The following is an 18,666-nucleotide window of genomic DNA, read 5'->3' on the forward strand; positions in this document are numbered from 1 at the left end:
ACAACAATTTTGCAAAACAAAAAACCCAGTAGCTAATTTCTAATTAAGAGAAATGCTGGGCAGAATATAATACTACTTTATTTTTCAGTGGTCAAATTTCACTTCAGATGTAGGATCCTGTTCTGGGTACCACGTTTTAAGAAAGGAAGGACAATGAGGTTCAAAAAAGAAACTCAAATGTAAGTCCTAGGAAGAGACATTGAAAGATTGGGTCTTAAGAAGACTGAAAAGGAATCTTAAGAAGACAAGAGAAGACTGAAGATGTACGATAACATTCTTCAAAGATCTAGAAAGATATCACACAGAAGAAGATCATTACTGCTTTATCATCTGACAGTCCAGAATACAGAAAGTGGTGTCTCTGAGGGGGTCCTTGGGGCTCTCTGAGCTTGATTGTTTTCTTGCAGATGTTTCATTACCCAAATTAGCTGACGACATCAGTGCGCTCAAGGACCCCTCATTTCAACCTGAGCTACAAATATTCTCCTTTATAAGTGGTGTGTATGTTACAAATGGGCGGGTTCCAACTGAACGTTAGAAAAAGGTTTTCTAGCAGTTGGACAACGAAGCCACTTCATAGAGAAATGGTGAGGCTCCCTTTCAGTGAATGTCTTCAAGCAGAAGCTAGACAACTATCAGTCAGGGATGCTTTTATTTGCAGAAAGGAATTGGCCTTTCTGCAAATAAAACAATGGCCTAAGTCAATGATGGCGAACCTTTTAGACACTGAGTGCCCAAACTGAAAAGCGTGCACATGCATACGCAGGCGTGCATGAACATGTGCATGCCCGAACATGCACAGACGTGCGCATGCGCAGGAGAGACCTGAGGACCAGCTGGCCAGCGGGAGGCAGGGCATCCCAACACAGGCAGCACAACAAGAGGTAAGATCTTTTTCTTTTGTGAGCTTCTGTTTTGTTGTTTGCAGGGAAACAAGCTCACGAAAGAAACGCCATGGAGATCTGACTTGGGGCAACGGCGCGCGTGCCAGTCGAGGGCTCTTTGTGCCACCTCTGGTATATGTGCCATAGGTTTGCCATCATGGGCCTAAGTTGTCCTTTCCAATGCTGGTTGTTTAGTTTTGGCGTACAGCAATCTTTTTCTCTCTCTCTAGTCTCCATTCTTTTGGGAATAATACATATTGGGCTAAATGGCAATGGAAAGTGGGCATAAGTTAAACAGCAGATGAGCCAGAATAAAAACTGGGTAGGATCACCCCTCTCTTTCTGACACCTTTGTTTTGAAACCCTTTCTTTGTTTTTGCTTGTGTTATTTGTCCTTCTCTTGCAGTAGAAGGCATTTTTCTTGCTAAAGTCCAGTTGCTTGCTTGTAGAGACTTATGGAATCGGGCCAAGGACCACATGTGACTTCTGAGCTGCCTGTGTCTGCTCTAGAATGTAGGGATTAAATTATAAATCTTATACTCTAAACCCTTTGGGCTTTTAGTTCAAGTTTGTGTGAGTGCAACATAACATGGCAGGAAGAACCACACATGCTTCCACAGTTTCTTACTATGTGGTGACAAGGAGAGCGATCCCTTTATGGCTTCTGGGAAGTAACAAACTAGCTATCTTTCTCAGTGGATTAAGTAGGAAGGATATAAAAATGGTTCACGTCATGGGAAGAGGAAGCAATTCCTTTAAAGATGCCTTTTGGCTTTTATCTAAGGAAGGGGTCTTCAGCCTTGGCAACTTTAAGACTTGTGGATTTCAACTCCCAGAACTCTTGAGAGTTGAAGTCGACAAGTCTTAAAGTTGCCAAGGTTGGAGACCCCTGATCTAAGGGGCCGATGGTGTTACACTAGGGATGTTGGGGAGTTGGGGAGATGACACTACATCATTGCAGACTTGGCCAGTTAGCTTATGCCGGGAATATTGACCACTCCATAATTTGTAACCTGACATGAATTTCCTTCTTTGTCCTTAAAGAAAAGATGTAATAGAAATTCCCAACCAGCAAATGGGCACAAATGAAAATTTCAAAAAAATAAAAAGGAAAAGAGAGGAAATGCGTTTTGCTGGCTAAAACAACAAGAAAAGCTATTCTAAAGTTGAACAGCAATCCTTGAAATACAAACTGAGTGTATTTGTGCACCTCTGTGAAAAAAAAAAAATCGAGCAGAAATATTAATTCCTAACATAAATGGAGAGGAAATGAAAAGGCACACAAGGAACAAAATATATTTTAAGTTAGCGTTCCCCAACCTTCCCGGCTTTGTGGCCCCGTGGGTGGGGGAAGAGGGGATGGTTCTGCATGAGTGGTGGGCAAGTATGTGCATGTGCATGCAGCTCCATTTGCGCAAGCGGGAATGTGTGCACGCCACTTGCACAAATGGAGCATGCACGCACGTGCTTGCCCGCTGCTTACACGGTCCAGTTCCAAATGGCTCAAGTAGTGGGCTGCTGTCCACTACAGCTCAAGCAGTAGGGATTGCGGGCTCCTGTTCTAAGTGGAAAGAGAATTGATGGATATTTACAAATTAAAACAAATTAACACTTTTTCAAAATCCATTTTGAAATTACAATAAATCTTGAGCACTTTTAAGATTATTTTACTATTGGAGTCATATTTTAATAAGTACAGGTAGTTTCTTAGTCAGTTTTAAATTGTACATGAAAAGTATTTTGCCTTTTCACACAAAACAGAAAGGAAATGAGGATGTGACACAAAGTAGATTAGCTAGATAACACACTTGTCCCATTCTGGTGCCCACTGACCAGGTAATTTGAATCCAGGGCTTCTTGAAAACCCAGAGACTTACATGACTGGGCCCTTGTTGAAATTAGACTAGAGAGTGAAAGAGGAATGGATGTTCAATAAAGACTTTGAAGTGATATCTCTGCAGTTTCTTGGGAAGTCTTGGAAGTATTTTCCCAGTAAGTTCTATTCAAAAGTGCAAAGACTTCCTGTAAGACTGTTGCAAGATTGTACAATTATATAATTACAAAAACAGTCCTAACTGGACTAATTGAATGAGTCCAATATGGATCTACCTGATTATTGAGTAGACTTAATACAATATTTTTCATAGCATCCTCACCATAGTTTTATATGCCTTTACATGCAATTCTGGGCATAGTTAACTTGGATGTTCCTGTAAAGATCAATGATTAGAGATGGGGCAGATAACATGACTGATGGATTGCAGGCAGCCTCTTAACCCATCAACTATATGTATTTTTAGTGCATGTTGTTCTGGGGTCTCTGCTCATCATACTTCCTCCAATCCTAAAACCAGGCAGGAAATGTTCAGGGCTACCATCCCATAATCTGAACATTTCTGGAAAAATCCCACATTTGGAGGGGGGGGAATCATATTTAAGGCTCCAAAAGTTGCCCTCAACTGAGCTGGATGAAAAATATGCATGCCCAGTGCTCTAAGAAGAAAATTATATTAGTTTGTCCAGAATTGCATGTGAAGGGATATATAACTGGTGAGAATGCTATGAAAAATATTGTATTAGGAATCCTCAATAACCAGTATTTATGTTATTCTTGGCAGATATATTCTTATTGGATTCCCAAAACCTCACTCAATTAGTCCAACTGTGGAGCTGTTCACACTCTTTCTCCAACAGCTTTTTTCTCCTAACAAATAATAAGGTGGGACTAAATCCCCCAGAGATCCTTGTAACAGGTATGAGAAGATTTTAAATGAGAGAAACTTTAAAACCCAGAGATAGAATATCTGGGCTGCCAAAATCCAGACAACCGCTAGCTAGGAGCAAAGAAATACAAAACACCTGTATTCCTTTGTTGCTGTTTGGAAGTTTTCCACATTTGTTCAGCCCAGATAATACAGTAGCTTAATACCACACTCCTGTTAGACTGTGAAACAGGTGAGTCTTGAGGCCTCTATTTTCCTGCCCAGACTGATCAGAGCTCATCAAGGTATGATGCTGATAGATGTCACTCCAGCAAAGGCAAATTCCATTTGAGTGAAACCAGAGGGTCCAACTCCTCTTAAGATCTGCCAGGAAATTCATTAAAAAGTGTCTGTTTCATTGTGCAGCCTGCCATCTTTTGTCATTCCTTGTTCTGTCGGGCTATTCATTGTAATGTATACTTGTTACTCATTTTTCAGCACAGATAACAAAGGGGGTAAATAAGACTGAAATATAGGCTTAACTGCTTGGTAGGAGATCCTTGTGAATACTGACTGTAATTTAGGTTGGGTCCAGAAGTACATGACTGCTGCATGCAGACATACATATGCTAGCATAATCCTTTTTTTTTTGCCCCTGGTGCATTTTCAGTCGTTCAGAAATTTTAATCCTTATGCATAGAACGTAACCAAGCATATCACCACCAGCACAAAAGAAGCGAACTCAGCATTGGTGCTATGCATCTGGCAAGGTGTGCAATATGGGAATACATGATAACAGAAATAAAAACAGGTTCATCCTTTTCTACAATGGGATTCTAACATTCTGGATACGATGCTCATAGCAGCCCTCACTGCTGGACCAGCAAGTGGCTCCTGCAGTGTAATGACCATCTTTCAAACACAGTTATCCTGATTCTTATAGCTCATACTCTCAATGGTTGTCTGGCATATGGTGACGAGTTGTTTTTTTTTAAGTAATATTTTTTTTCTTCTCCCTGCCTTACAAATATAGAGATCAAAGCAGGCTTCAGGCTACTGTTCTCCAATTTTTATCTTCACAATTACTGTTAGGTGAGTTAGAATGAAGAACAGAAATTGGTTCAAATTCACCCAATGAGTGTCTTCTTTATTTAAAGGCATTTCTCTTCCTTCAACAAGACACCCCAAATGTCAATAAAAAGATATATTTCTCTCTTCCCCAGTGTTTGCCAGGGAAAAAAGAGCTCTATCACAGTTTGGTGAAACAGCAGTAACATCCACAGAAGGTGGTCACAACAATATGCCATAATAGTGGTCCTTTTTCTTTTCTTGGAAAAGTGGGGATACAACATTTTATCTATAATAAAGAACATCCACAAAATACTTTATGTCTTCTACTTTTCTTCATCAATGAAAGAGGCTTCTATTTTCTACCATATCCTTGAAATACTTTTCTTTCAAATATCTAGATAGGTGATGTTGATCATATTTAGAAGATGTTTTGGAGTTTCCTTAGTTGTTGTGAGGTCGGAAAGGTGTGGTATTATGGTTTTGTTCTCTCATCTCTCTATCCCATCTCTCTACCCATCTATCGCTTTTCAGCCTCCCTTCGTACTCCTTTGAGAAAGTGCTGTAGGAGGCATTCTCTCAAGGTGGTTTCTGTCCTGGTTTCACTGAAATTTAGAAAGCAGATTTTGGAGAGATGATTGTAGGATTAAAGATATAGACCTTCTTTGTTCACTTTGTTGCTAAAGGTACATGAAAGATCTTGTGGTACCACCAAATGAATTTCATCGATATTGTACAGTGGTACCTCAGTACTCATCATTAATTGGTTCCAGGAGATGCAAAGCGTACCAAAAATGATGAGTGCCAAACAATTTTTTCTCATAAGAAATAATGTAGGGAGTCACAAGGCAGCTGATACTAACAAGTTCTAGCTTGTGCGATGAGTACCAAACAAATGAGTAACCGGACAAAATTTTCATGTCAAAATGTGCTGAGTACCAAACTTGATGAGTTTCAAAGCAGGACCAAGGTATCACTGTATGTACCTTTGAAAAATAAATCAAAGCTTGTTCCTTTTCCATCACATTGAATGAGAATAGTAAAAGGAAGAGTCTGATTCAGCACAGCTCATAGGCTATTTTAAATTAACATTTTGTCATGTATTTGACTACCTTTTCTAAGGCACGAAGGAGAATAAATCAGGAATCAGTTATCTTGCATGCACATACATTTACTTATGTATTATGGATAGTAGTTTAAAGGCTTTACTAATATGTGGCATCTTTGGAAACCAACAGAACTGCTATCTGTAGAACTGCTCCTAAACAATTTATCGTAATGTATGCAGGGAGGAATGTACAAAGGAGTCGTCAAATCTCATATTTTGGGGATTTGTACATTCAGAGTTTGTAAAAGAAAAAGAAAGGCAAATGGCTTCATTCCAGTATGTCTGTCTGTTTGTGTGTTCCTGTGTGTGTGTGTGTGTTACAGTCAGTTTACACAGAGTGCTGTATGAGCAGCCTTTAAAGCCTCAATGCCTCCTTCCCCATAATGGCGTAGGCTGATCTTCCTGCAACAGTCTATTGATAAGAAAAGGCAAAGCAAGCAGATGCTTTCAACAGTGCTGGATTTTGAAGGAGGCCAGCTGCTTGAGGCGACAGGCTATTGTCTGAAATGTGAAATTTATTATACAGGACAGCACACACAGGAAAAATTAGGTGATCCAGAAGGGAGGAGGAGGGAGGCAGCAGCAATCATGCCTGGTCTGTTTATGAGCACGTGCATGCGTGTTACATATCTGTGGAGCTTGTTTGAGCAGGTTTATGGTGTGAGGCAGGCAACAGTGGGGCTGCCTAGGGTATTATATATATATATATCATTGCCTTTGAGGTGGTATCCTTTAAACGAACACCTTGGGAGACATACTCCAGTGGCCAGTGAAATAAAAAGAACAAACAATAAAGACAACTCAGGATTTGCAAAAAACGGGGTTTTGTTCTCCCAACCCCACCGAAGGGAGGAGGAGCTGCAGTCAGGCAGGGGCCTGTCAGTTTGTAGAAAAGTTTAATAAATTCCATGTCATTCTAAAGACCATCATGTGCTGAATTGCCCAAGGCTGATAAAAGCCGATCAACCTCTTGATAGGCGACTGCAACGCTCCAGCACACGTTATTGCTTTGATACATTACACAGAGGGGGAAAGGGTGGATTTTCCTCTTTTTTTTTTTTTTTTACTGCTAGTTTGTTTGCTTGAGGTGTCATTTGTGGGTATGTGGGTTTGTGCTTTAAATATGGACAGACAGTTCACAATGTTTTTTTCCTGTACATTTTTCAAGGAATGATAAAAGCACTTAGGAATGTTAAATGTGTAGCTGCCATCTGCAGCTGCTTCACTCCCTGTGAATTGGAGCGCTGCAGAAATGCCATCTAGCAATCCACGCTTAGAAGTTCATATAGTCTTCCCTTTGCAGTAGGAAGGAACAGGGTGCCTTCAATATTCTATTCCAAAGCGTTAGACCCTGTCCCTTTCAGACATATTAGACACAACAGTGATTAGTCTCATTCGAGACAATGACGAATCCGCATATAGACGAGAGGTCGAACGACTAGCCTTGTGGTGCAACCAAAACAATCTGGAACTGAACACACTCAAAACCGTAGAAATGGTGGTAGACTTTAGGAAAAACCCTTCCATACTTCCACCTCTCACAATACTTGACAACACAGTATCAACAGTAGAAACCTTCAAATTTCTGGGTTCTATCATATCGCAAGATCTCAAATGGACAGCTAACATCAAAAACATCATTAAAAAAGGACAACAAAGAATGTTCTTTCTGCACCAACTCAGTAAGCTCAAACTGCCCAAGGAGCTGCTGATCCAATTCTACAGAGGAATTATTGAGTCTGTCATTTGCACCTCTATAACTGTCTGGTTCGGTTCTGCAACCCAACAAGAAAAACACAGACTTCAGAGGATAATTAGAACTGCAGAAAAAATAATTGCTACCAACTTGCCTTCCATTGAGGACCTGTATACTGCACGAATCAAGAAGAGGGCCGTGAAAATATTTGCAGATCCCTCGCATCCTGGACATAAACTGTCTCAACTCCTACCCTCAAAACGACGCTATAGAGCACTGCACACCAGAACAACTAGACACAAGAACAGTTTTTTCCCGAAGGCCATCACTCTGCTAAACAAATAATTCCCTCAACACTGTCAGACTATTTACTGAATCTGCACTACTATTAATCGTTTCATAGTTCCCATCGCCAATCTCTTTCCACTTATGACTGTATGACTATAACTTGTTGCTGGCAATCCTTATGATTTATATTGATATATTGATCATCAATTGTGTTGTAAATGTTGTACCTTGATGAACGTATCTTTTCTTTTATGTACACTGAGAGCATATGCACCAAGACAAATTCCTTGTGTGTCCAATCACACTTGGCCAATAAAAAATTCTATTCTATTCAATTCTATTCTATTAGGACTGGGGATATGCTGTTGGGACGGGGTTGTCCCAGTGGCGAAATTCAAATTTTTTCACTACTGGTTCTGTGGGCATGGCTTGGTGGGCATGGCAGGGGAAGGATACTGCAAAATCTTTATTTCCTTCCCACTCCTGGGGGAGGGATATTGCAAAATCTCCATTCCCACCCCACTCTGGAGCCAGCCAGAAGTGGTATTTGCCGGTTCTCCAAACTACTCAAAATTTCCACTACCGGTTCTCCAGAACCTGCTGAATTTCACCCCTGGGTTATCCCCTCAAATCAGTGTTGACTCCTGGCAACTGACTGGATGAGTCCCTGCAAGATTTGCCAAGATTTCAAATGTGGTTTGACCTTGGTTGCTTCCAAGTCTTGAGAGAGAGAGCGCATGTTCCAAGGTCACTCATCTGGTGTTGTGCTAGACCTCACACTCTCCTGGTTTCTAGCCTGCCTTTAACCATCACAGTACACTAAATTGGCTCTCTGTATGAGGATGACAATTCCCAAAGTTGACTAATGATTGGCAATCCAGAGGCAGTGCAATCTTTGAAGCCAGTTTTTTTATATGTGATGACTGATAGAACCAAATGTTGTGCTTCCGAAATAAAGTTCAGATACAAGGCCAGGATTACGCCTACAGTGCTCCTTTTCTGGCTTTGATTTTAATCCAAGCTTGAGAAAAAATCAAGGTGTCACTCTCTCCATTTCTTCTGTTTCCTTTATATCAGAAAGAGAGTGAGGAAGGAAGGAAGGAAGGAAATGTCCTTGGGAGATAGGAGGAAGAGCTACATTTTAGGCAACAGTCTGATAAAATTTGAGTCTGATGGAGGAGGGGTGGCAAAAGCATCTCAGAAGGGACCCTCCTTAGTTTCCCAGAGAGTATAAGTGAAGGAAGGGCTTTCAAACTTGTAAGAATCTGATAATGCAACCTTACAATAAAGATGGAACCTGTAATCATAGTTACGCTTCTTGTCAGTACTACCTTACAAGATTTACACACTCCCAACCGGGAAAGTTTTCCTAGCGTTACTTCTATTTCACAGTGGTAATGAATAAAAACATTTCATGAAAAGAAAACATTCACTAAGTTCTCATAGTTAGACTGAAATGGAAAGAATCCAGAGAAGTGGTGGGTTTGGCATAAGAAGAGAGGTGGAATTTGCAGAGAGGCTAGAAGATGAAGGATTAAGAGGAAGTTGGCAGGTTCTCAAGGGATCTACAAAACTACCACAATCCAACTTCTGTGCCATCTTGATATACTCTCTGTATATTTTATGTGACACACATACACAAAAGGGATACAACTTGTGTTACAACAGACCCTGTTTCAACATTTTGATGAAAGTCTTCAATCCTGCAGAGGCCTCTGCCTGTATGAGTTGAAATTAGACTTTGAATACATTAAATTGATTTTTGGAAGAAATCATTCAACTTGCTGAGCCAAGTTATAAGGTTGTTGGAAGCAACTTGGACTAAGGCATCCAGCTTCCTTTTCCCTTCCTGATCAAGTATTTAAATACAGAAGAAGAAGAAAAAATAAGTTTTGAAAATGCTCGCTATTAGTTAGCAAGCAAGTCTTCATTCTACATCTTTTTAAAAAATGTCAAATACTAAAAAGCATACGGGAAATCACAACATAAATAAATATATGCATTAAATATTCCTGATATATATTACGTTTTTCTGCAACTTTGGCTTGGACACTTTCTGACTTAGAAGAAATTACTGTTGACCTGCTTGCATTTGTTTAAAAGTAGTTGGTGTGAAGTGTTCTCTGAGAATAATGCAGTTTAATGAATAACAACTTTTCTTTCTCTTTAGAAAGTAAATGCATACTTTTTAATATGCATAAAATATATTAAGCCCTATTTCCCACCCCAGAAGTATCAAAAAGTTCACTTTCTAAAACAAACAGCTTTGAAAACCCAATTTCTGCTTCACGTTTCTATGCTGTTCCAATAATTTTTTTCCCAGCCTGCATCAATTAAATTTTAATATTTGTGTGCAAAAGTATAAGACTATTTTAATTTTGACTCACCCAGGAGTCAAGCATTCTCAAATGATGCAACAGAGTGGAAACATCAATGGTTTGCATTATAAATCTTTCAGCAGAGTGACTATTATTAGAAATGTATCCAGGACTTTATTCTGTTTATGCTAATTAAATTCTGTTTATGCTAATTAAACTCAAGCCTGACTGTAGAGTCCAGAGGGAGGATGGTTTAAAAGGAACTGTTCTTGCTCGAAAAATGGTGACCTAACCTTATTCCCATGAAATGACAATGATTTCTCCACTCTGTCTTGTGAAACCAGCATAGTATATCCCATGACTGGTGCACACTCAGTAAACTGATGCTTACATGCATACATCTTTTGTTTTTAACCAATGTTTATTATTTATTTATTAATGAACCAAATCCCATGCTTTGATAAAGAGTAGCATTTTTTTAAAAAAACCCTCTAAATTATATTACAACCAGGAAATCAAAGGCAGAATAACATGCAAACACAGAATAAAATTTGTATTTCATTTATTGGGTTGGTTGATCATTGAAGCCCTAAGGAGGAAAGATCTTTTCCAGGCACAAAAAGAAAAAGAAACAAAAAATGCTTAGGGGAGCATTAGGTATGCTTGACCCAACATTCAAATCTGCCTGTCTCTCTGTCTCTGATGCCAGTGGCAGAATTGCCAGAAAACAGTTAAGATAAAGGGTTAAAAATAAAGTAATTATAGTGTTGGAAGAAATGTCCATCTGGGTTCAGTTCCAAGTGGGGATAAAGACACTGGAAACATGGAGATTGCTTGGAAAGATGGTTTAACGGTGGACAGGTTCACATGGTTTGAGTTCCTGAACAGAAAAGGGCTGAGATACTGAGCGTCCCTTGGTTTTATGCTTTCTCTGAGCTTTGAACTTCCTGGGGCACAGGAAAAGTATCCTGATTGGTTGTCAGACCCCCAGGGGGTGGGGTCTTAGCTAGCCTTGATGTAATCCTCCCAGGTGCCATGTGGTGAGTTTCTGTTGCTAGATGGGTCCTATTGTGTTGCAGATGATGGTCCATTGACAAAGATGGGGAGAATGAGTTTCTGCCTCTGGCCCATTGACAAAGGTGGGGGGAGGCAGGAAGCTGCAGGGAACTGCTTTGTCCTTTGAACATGTTTCTCCATTTCTCATCCAGGGAAATATAATATTCTGCCCTTTTTAATATTTTCTAAAATATTTCATTCTTCTAGGAGAGGGGTGGGTGCTAACTTCCTACAATAGGCCATTCAAAATGTTTTTTTAATTGAATCAAAGGTATTAATTGCCACAATCATAACATTTTTGATTATGAGTAAATATAAAAAATAAAGCATAGTACAATGTTAAAATATGAAACCAGCCATGTACAATATTAAAAAGTCATTAAAAACATAGTATACCTCCAAACCAAAGTACAGTCATACATCCTAGCGTAATGTATTAATATAATGTATTAATATTAATATAAACAGATGCTGTCTGGACTACATGAAGCTTCCAGTGGTCACCCAAGAGCAGTTCCATGGACATATAGAAACCAGAGCATGGGTTCCTATTGTTAATCTCATAGGACCCAGATTGTTGGGGGCAATATGCTGACTCTGTAAAACTGCTTAGAGTGGGCTGTAAAAGCACTGTGAAGCAATGCATAGGTCTAAGTGCTATTGCTGTCATGAACAGCATGAGATTTAATTTTTTTTATTTATTTTATTTTGTCACAACAATATATGTAGGTATCATACAAAAAGATTATATAGTAAATAAACACATATAGGGGTAAATATAAGGAGGTATAAGCATATATATAGGAAGAAGAAAAGAAAAACAATAGGACAGGAACGGTAGGCACGTTTGTGCTCTTATGCACGCCCCTTATGGTCCTCTTAGGAATGGGGTGAGGTTAATAGTAGAAAGTTTTTGGATAAAACTTTTAGGATTATGGGAAGAGACCACAGAGTCAGGTAAAGTATTCCAAGCACTGATGATTCTGTTACAGAAGTCATATTTTCTGCAATCTAGATTAAAGCGGTTGACATTAAGTTTAAATCTATTAGTTGCTCTAGTATTATTGCAATTAAAGCTGAAGTAGTCTTTAACAGGAAGGACATTACAATAGATGATTCTGTGAGTTAAGATAACGGGATATATTGGCATTTTTAAAGATCATATAAATATACTATAGGAACAGGTCTTCAGAAGAATTCCATAAAAAGAAGCATCTTATGCCGTAGCCAATAATAGGTCGCTGAGACAAAAATCTTATGAAAAGATGGAGAAATAAAGCCCATTTGTAACCTCTCACATGCTAATTTTCTCACTGAAAAGCATGCATGGGTAAGTACTTCAGCTACTTGAAACCAGCATGCCTTTATTTAACAAATTATATGGCCATGTTTTTCTTCTTCTGCTCTTTATTTCCTGTTTCCTCCCATATTATAGCAAGCTAGTTAAATATGTAAAGAAAGTGTTAACAGCCATCACACCACTGTCCTCAAATCAAGCACCAATTTCCTTTTTTTAGTGTCTCAGGCAGGCATCCAGCTCCGGTGTCTGTCTCTGTCAAAGGGGCACCACTTAGCTTTCAGAATAACCAACATCAAGGGTCCCCTCCTAACTTCATTTATCCTTCCTAGTACTGCCCAAATATTCCTTTTGTGAAATGCAATACATCCTACTGAGCTTTGAATTATGCAATGTTCTCAATAGAGCAATAGATTCTTTCTGGACTATATTATATTCTCCAAAGGGAAAGCAAGGGTGAAGATAGCTCTCCCTCCATGCTCCCTCCCACTCTCTCCCTCCCTCTCTCTCTGACATACACACACACAGGAATAGCTTTGGATTTATCATTTGAGGACTTATATTAATCTGAAGCTAGCAAACTTGGCTTATGCATTATTTGGGATTGCAATCAGTTGTAAATCAACATGCTGTACAAAAACAGTAGCCCCCTGTTGTGAAATTATCTTTAAAAAAAAATTTAGGGGAAAGAATCACTTTTCTTTTTAAATTGCATGGTGCCCTGTGGGAAGTGGAGAGAGAATGAGAGAGAGATTTCAGATCACATATCTATTCTTTCAAAATAGAGCACCTGTCCTTGCTCCTTTCTGCTCCTCTCTGCTATTAGCTAAAGTATTTGAGCTAGATATGAATTGGATTTCTTGTGTGTGCCTGCAGAACTGTTCATCATATGTGATGGGAATGAAATGCATTTTAGGTAGAAGCCTGCAAGGGGAGAGAATGGGAAAGTATCTGCAAATCTTTTAATGTTTCCCATTTTTCAAGAGTGTTCACTCTGTACATCATAATCCCATTTTCTGCCTTCAACATGTCATTACTGCCCACCAGATTTGGGGTGAGAACAGGGAGAAATGAGCTGGAAAAACATTAAACAGGTATTTTAAAAAGAAAAAGAAGTATCATTAGCATTTTACGGATATTTAATGAACTACGTGCAGTTCCCAGAGTAAGTATAATTCTATTTGTGGATAGAAAGAAAATGTGAATATGCATACAAGCATGGCAAAGGATTGGACTTTATTTAGGAACATTAAAAAGTAAGAAAAAATCCTCTGTGTATATTTTTGTTCTATGGCTATGCTGTTACTGTCCAAAGGCAAGAGGTTTTCACTGGTGTTTCAATTAAACAATCAATTTTGCAACTCAGACCTGCCAGCTTTTCTTCTTTGGCTTATAAGCTAGTACATAGATATGCTGACCATGAACATTTCAATCTTATTGATTCGCTCCTATTTTTCTTTCATTTTATTCTGATCTCTCAACAAGTGCTTGCTGTTCTTCAAGAATCTACAGTAGAACACAATGCTGGACAATCATCTTTTTTTTTTTTTGGTCACAACAATATACACAAGCATTACACAAAATGATTATATAGTATATAAACATATATATGAGGAAATATAAGGAAGTATAAGCATATATATATATATTAAAAAAAACAATAGGACAGGAACGGTAGGCACGTTTGTGCTCTTATGCACGCCCCTTATAGTCTGGGCAAATGATTCTGACACAGCTTTTCTGGTACTGGAATCTCTTCCTGTAATGTATTTGAATTTTAGGAGGGAAATTTGGGCGGGAAAATGCACGTTGCTGATTGGCTGATGCCTCAGCCAAATTACTATTTAAAGAGGGGTTTTGCCTGTTGGTTTTTGCTGGGAACACAATAAACTAAAGAGCTGTTGTCACTTGTATTGTCTCCTGCCTCTTCATTGCCCGAACATAACATTTGGCGACGAAGGTGGGATATTGAAGGCAGTGAGACCAGGAAAAGAGCTGAAGGAGCAACTTAGTTTCAACCCAGCCAGTAGCAAGAGCGGATACATAGCGATGTCTAGCTATAGCCTCCAGTGCCATTCAACCCAGCCAAGGAGAAATGGGGATCGTACATGGCTCGTTTCGAGTGTTTCCTCGAAGCTAACGAACTGCAAGGAGTATCGGATAATCGGAAGCGCGCTTACTTCCTGAGCCACTGTGGGCCAGAAGTCTTCGATACCGCCGAATCACTGTCGGAACCAATGCCTGTACAGTCGGTGTCATGGCAAACGCTACAGACGACGCTACGAGCACACTACGCACCAGTGCCGTCGAAGTTTGTACAACGGTTCGACTTGAGGCAAAGAGTTCAGCGAAAGGGCGAATCGATAAGCATGTACATGGCCACATTAAGGAAAGCCGCAACCCACTGTGAGTATAGAGACTTGGAGGACACTTTATTAGAACAACTCATTTGTGGGGTCAGGGACATCCGACTACAGAGGCGGCTGCTGTCGAAAAGCAACCTAACCCTGGCGATAGCCCTGGATGAGGCCAGGGCACACGAGATGTCCACCAAAGCGGCGTAAACCTTACAAAAGCCGAACACGCCAAATGCCACGGCAAAAGCAATGCCAGTCCACGGCGAAGGGGTCCAGACCGAATCAGACGGTGAAGAAGAAGAAGAGGTTTTCCACACCGGGAGGCCGGAGAGAGGCGACCGGGACGAGTGCGTGAGTTGCGGAGGCCAACACCAACAACAGAATTGCAGGTTCAAAGACGCAATTTGTCGGTGGTGTGAAAAGAAAGGACACATAGCTCAGGCCTGTCGACCTTCCCGACCTTCCCGCCAAAAATTCAAACCGGCCAATCAACAAAGCGCCGGATCCACGAAGCGGCCAGGGATTGGTCAGTTCAAAAAAGGCATGAAGTTGAATCAGACCACTGTGCGAGTGGGCCACGCATCGACATGGCTAGAAAAGAAAATATTCACCAAGACATACATCGAAGGAGTGCAGTGTAAAATGGAGGTGGATACCGGCTCATCAATCACGATTATGTCTTGGGACACAATCGCAAGGGACCTGCCAGAAGTCGCGAAACGCCAGCTGCAACCCCAAAAGCTGAGAGTGCAAGACTACCAGGGGAACCGAATCCCTGTTCGAGGAGTCACGTCCGTCAGAGTGAAATATGGACAATTCAAGAAAACCCTGCCGATCACCATCGTAGATGGAAACCTGCCCAGCTTGCTGGGTCTGGACTGGTTCCGAGCCTTGGGCATGGGAATAACCGGGGTTCACAGAAGCGGTGTCAACCTGAAGGACGAATTGTTGAGAGAATTCAAGGACGTTTTCCAAGACAGCCTGGGCAAGTACGTGGGGACCCCCATTTCATTCAATTTGGACCCCCAGGTGGCTCCCATTAGATTAAAAGCTAGGAGGGTCCCGTTCGCCCTCAAACCCAAGATTGACAGGGAACTAGACAAACTAGTAAGCCAGGGAATACTAGTCCCCGTCGACCATGCAAAATGGGAGACACCAATAGTGACCCCAGTCAAACCGGACGGATCAGTCCGTATTTGCGCTGACTATAAGGCAACGCTTAACAAAGCATTGCAAAAGAGTGCTTACCCCGTTCCCGTAGTGCAACATTTGTTGCACTCGTTAGGGCAGGGACAGGTTTTTGCCAAACTCGACCTGGCTCAAGCCTACCAACAATTACCAGTTGACAACGAAACGGCAGAAGCGCAGACGATTGTCACGCACCGGGGCGCTTTTAAATGCACTCGACTTCAGTTCGGAGTTAGTGTAGCCCCCGGGTTATTCCAAAACCTAATGGAACGGCTCCTACAAGGTCTACTGGGAGTAGTTCCATATTTCGACGATGTACTGATATCAGCAGAAAACATGGAAGAATTAGGGGTCAAATTGCGGAAGGTTTTGGGCATTTTCAGGTCTGCAGGGCTTAAGGTTAAACTCAAAAAATGTCAGATAGGAGTTGAATCTGTAGAATTCTTGGGTTACCGGATAGATAAGGAAGGCATCCACCCAACTGAGAGCAAAGTGCGAGCCATTAGAAAGGCCCCACCCCCAAAAAACAAAACAGAATTACAAGCATTTTTGGGGCTTGTAAACTTCTATGCGGTATTTTTAAAAAATAAGGCAACGGTAGCCGAACCATTACATAAACTGCTAGCGAAAAAATCGGTATGGACTTGGGGCAGGGTTGAGGCTAAGGCATTCGAAGGCGTTAAGAAACTTTTGTCCAGCGATAGCCTTTTAATCCAGTACAATGGGACGTTGCCACTAGTACTAGTTTGTGATGCATCACCCTACGGGGTAGGGACTGTCATCAGCCACAAGCTACCGAATGGTTCAGAAGCCCCTATTGCATATTTCTCCCGCACGATGTCCGCAACAGAAAGGAACTATAGCCAACTAGACTGGGAAGCACTTGCTATAGTCTCGGGGGTTAAAAAATTCCACGAGTACCTGTTTGGGCGGCGATTTGAAATAGTCACAGACCACAGACCTTTATTGGGACTATTGGCAGGGGACCGTCCGACACCGGTTGCATTATCACCCAGTCTGACCCATTGGACTATTTTCCTGGCAGCATATTCATACCAACTGTCTCACCAACCGGGCAAAGATTTGGGACATGCAGATGCTTTAAGTAGATGCCCATTGCCAGAGGCTATTGAAGACCCGACCCCAGGGACACCTGTCTTGTTAATTGACTCTTTGGACTCTGGCCCAGTCACATCCACGGAAGTGACTAGGGAATCCTATAAAGATATTATTGTAAGGACTGTGATCGGTTGGGTGCAGAGGGGATGGCCCACTGCACCGGGGGATCGTTTCAAAGAGTTTACTAAGAAGCGTTCGGAACTGTTGGTACAAGGGAGCTGTCTGTTATGGGGGGATAGAGTGGTTATTCCAGAAAAATTACGAGGGCATGTGTTGGAGCTATTGCATGTGGGCCACCCAGGGATTGTGAGGATGAAAAGCCTAGCAAGAAGTTATGTGTGGTGGCCACAAATGGATAAAGACATTAGCGATCGGGTGGGGAAATGCCAGGCATGTCAAGAATCAAGGCCACTACCCCCAACAGCTCCCATCAGGGAATGGGAGAAACCCCAGGGTCCTTGGTCCAGGATCCACATAGATTTTGCCGGGCCGTTCCATGGGCAGACCTTCTTAATTGTGGTAGATGCCTACTCGAAGTGGTTAGAAATTTTACTCATGAAAACCACAACAGCGGAAGCGGTAATCACAGTCTTGAGGCATCTATTTGTGACACACGGGTTGCCCGACACTCTAGTGTCTGATAACGGCCCACAATTCACGGCCACCCAGTTTGAGGGGTACTTGGCAGGAGAGGGCATCCGACATGTCCTCTCGGCACCTTTCCACCCGGACTTTCAGAACGTTTCGTACGCAGTGCCAAGGAAGCGCTATCTAGAATTAGCCCAGGAGATTGGCAATCCAAAACTGATACCTTCCTGGCAGTCCAACATAGAACTCCCTGTGTGACCACCGGCCGCAGCCCATCGGAGTTATTAATGGGTAGAAGACTCCGGTGCCCCCTAGATCAGTTAAATCTGACATACTCCCCTGATGGGTACCAAAGCACGAAGGAAAAAACCAGAACAATGACAACAGGTGACCTGGTATGGGCACATAACTATAGTGAGGGCCCAGCGTGGCTAAGGGGAACGATTGTAGGAGTGACGGGCCCAAAGTCATACTTAGTGGACATGGGGGATGGCCGAGTGTGGAGACGCCACATAGATCAATTACGAAAAAGAATACAAAACGATCCAGAAACCAAACAGCCAGACCCTGACTACCAAACATTTGAACCAACAGCTAACTCAACCCCGAGGCGATCGGAGGACTTAGCTGTGTCTGAAGAAGTCCAGCGACGCCAACCGGCTCCTCCAGTGGACAGCAGGGACGACTCTGCCAATAATCCAGGGCTGGAGGGCCCAGAGGAGGAGCTGGGAGGAACAAACAGTCCCTTCGACCAGCTCCACTCACTCCCAGGGAATGAATTGCGCAGGTCAGAAAGAGTTAGGAGACGCCCTGTCTACCTGCGTGACTACGTGGAAAAATGACATGCAAATGTTATGCAAAAATTATGTAAATATGGTAAAATGTGTTCTGGGAGGGGCGGAGTGTAATGTATTTGAATTTTAGGAGGGAAATTTGGGCGGGAAAATGCACGTTGCTGATTGGCTGATGCCTCAGCCAAATTACTATTTAAAGAGGG

The 18,666-nt window shown here is 41.6% G+C and overlaps 1 protein-coding gene across 1 annotated transcript; it reads left to right on the forward strand.

Moving 5' to 3' along the window:
- Positions 1-12,446: 12,446 nt before the first annotated feature.
- Positions 12,447-18,349, forward strand: LOC131190569 (uncharacterized protein K02A2.6-like; the record flags this gene model as incomplete). The annotated part of the gene is made up of 3 exons (XM_058167906.1): positions 12,447-12,450; positions 17,296-17,765; positions 17,882-18,349. Coding segments are annotated over exons 1-3 (942 nt in total), but the record flags the coding sequence as incomplete, so codon positions are not given.
- Between the last annotated feature and the right edge of the window lie 317 nt (positions 18,350-18,666).

Source organism: Ahaetulla prasina, chromosome 2, assembly GCF_028640845.1.
Source record: "Ahaetulla prasina isolate Xishuangbanna chromosome 2, ASM2864084v1, whole genome shotgun sequence".
Taxonomy (NCBI): Eukaryota; Metazoa; Chordata; class Lepidosauria; order Squamata; family Colubridae; genus Ahaetulla; species Ahaetulla prasina.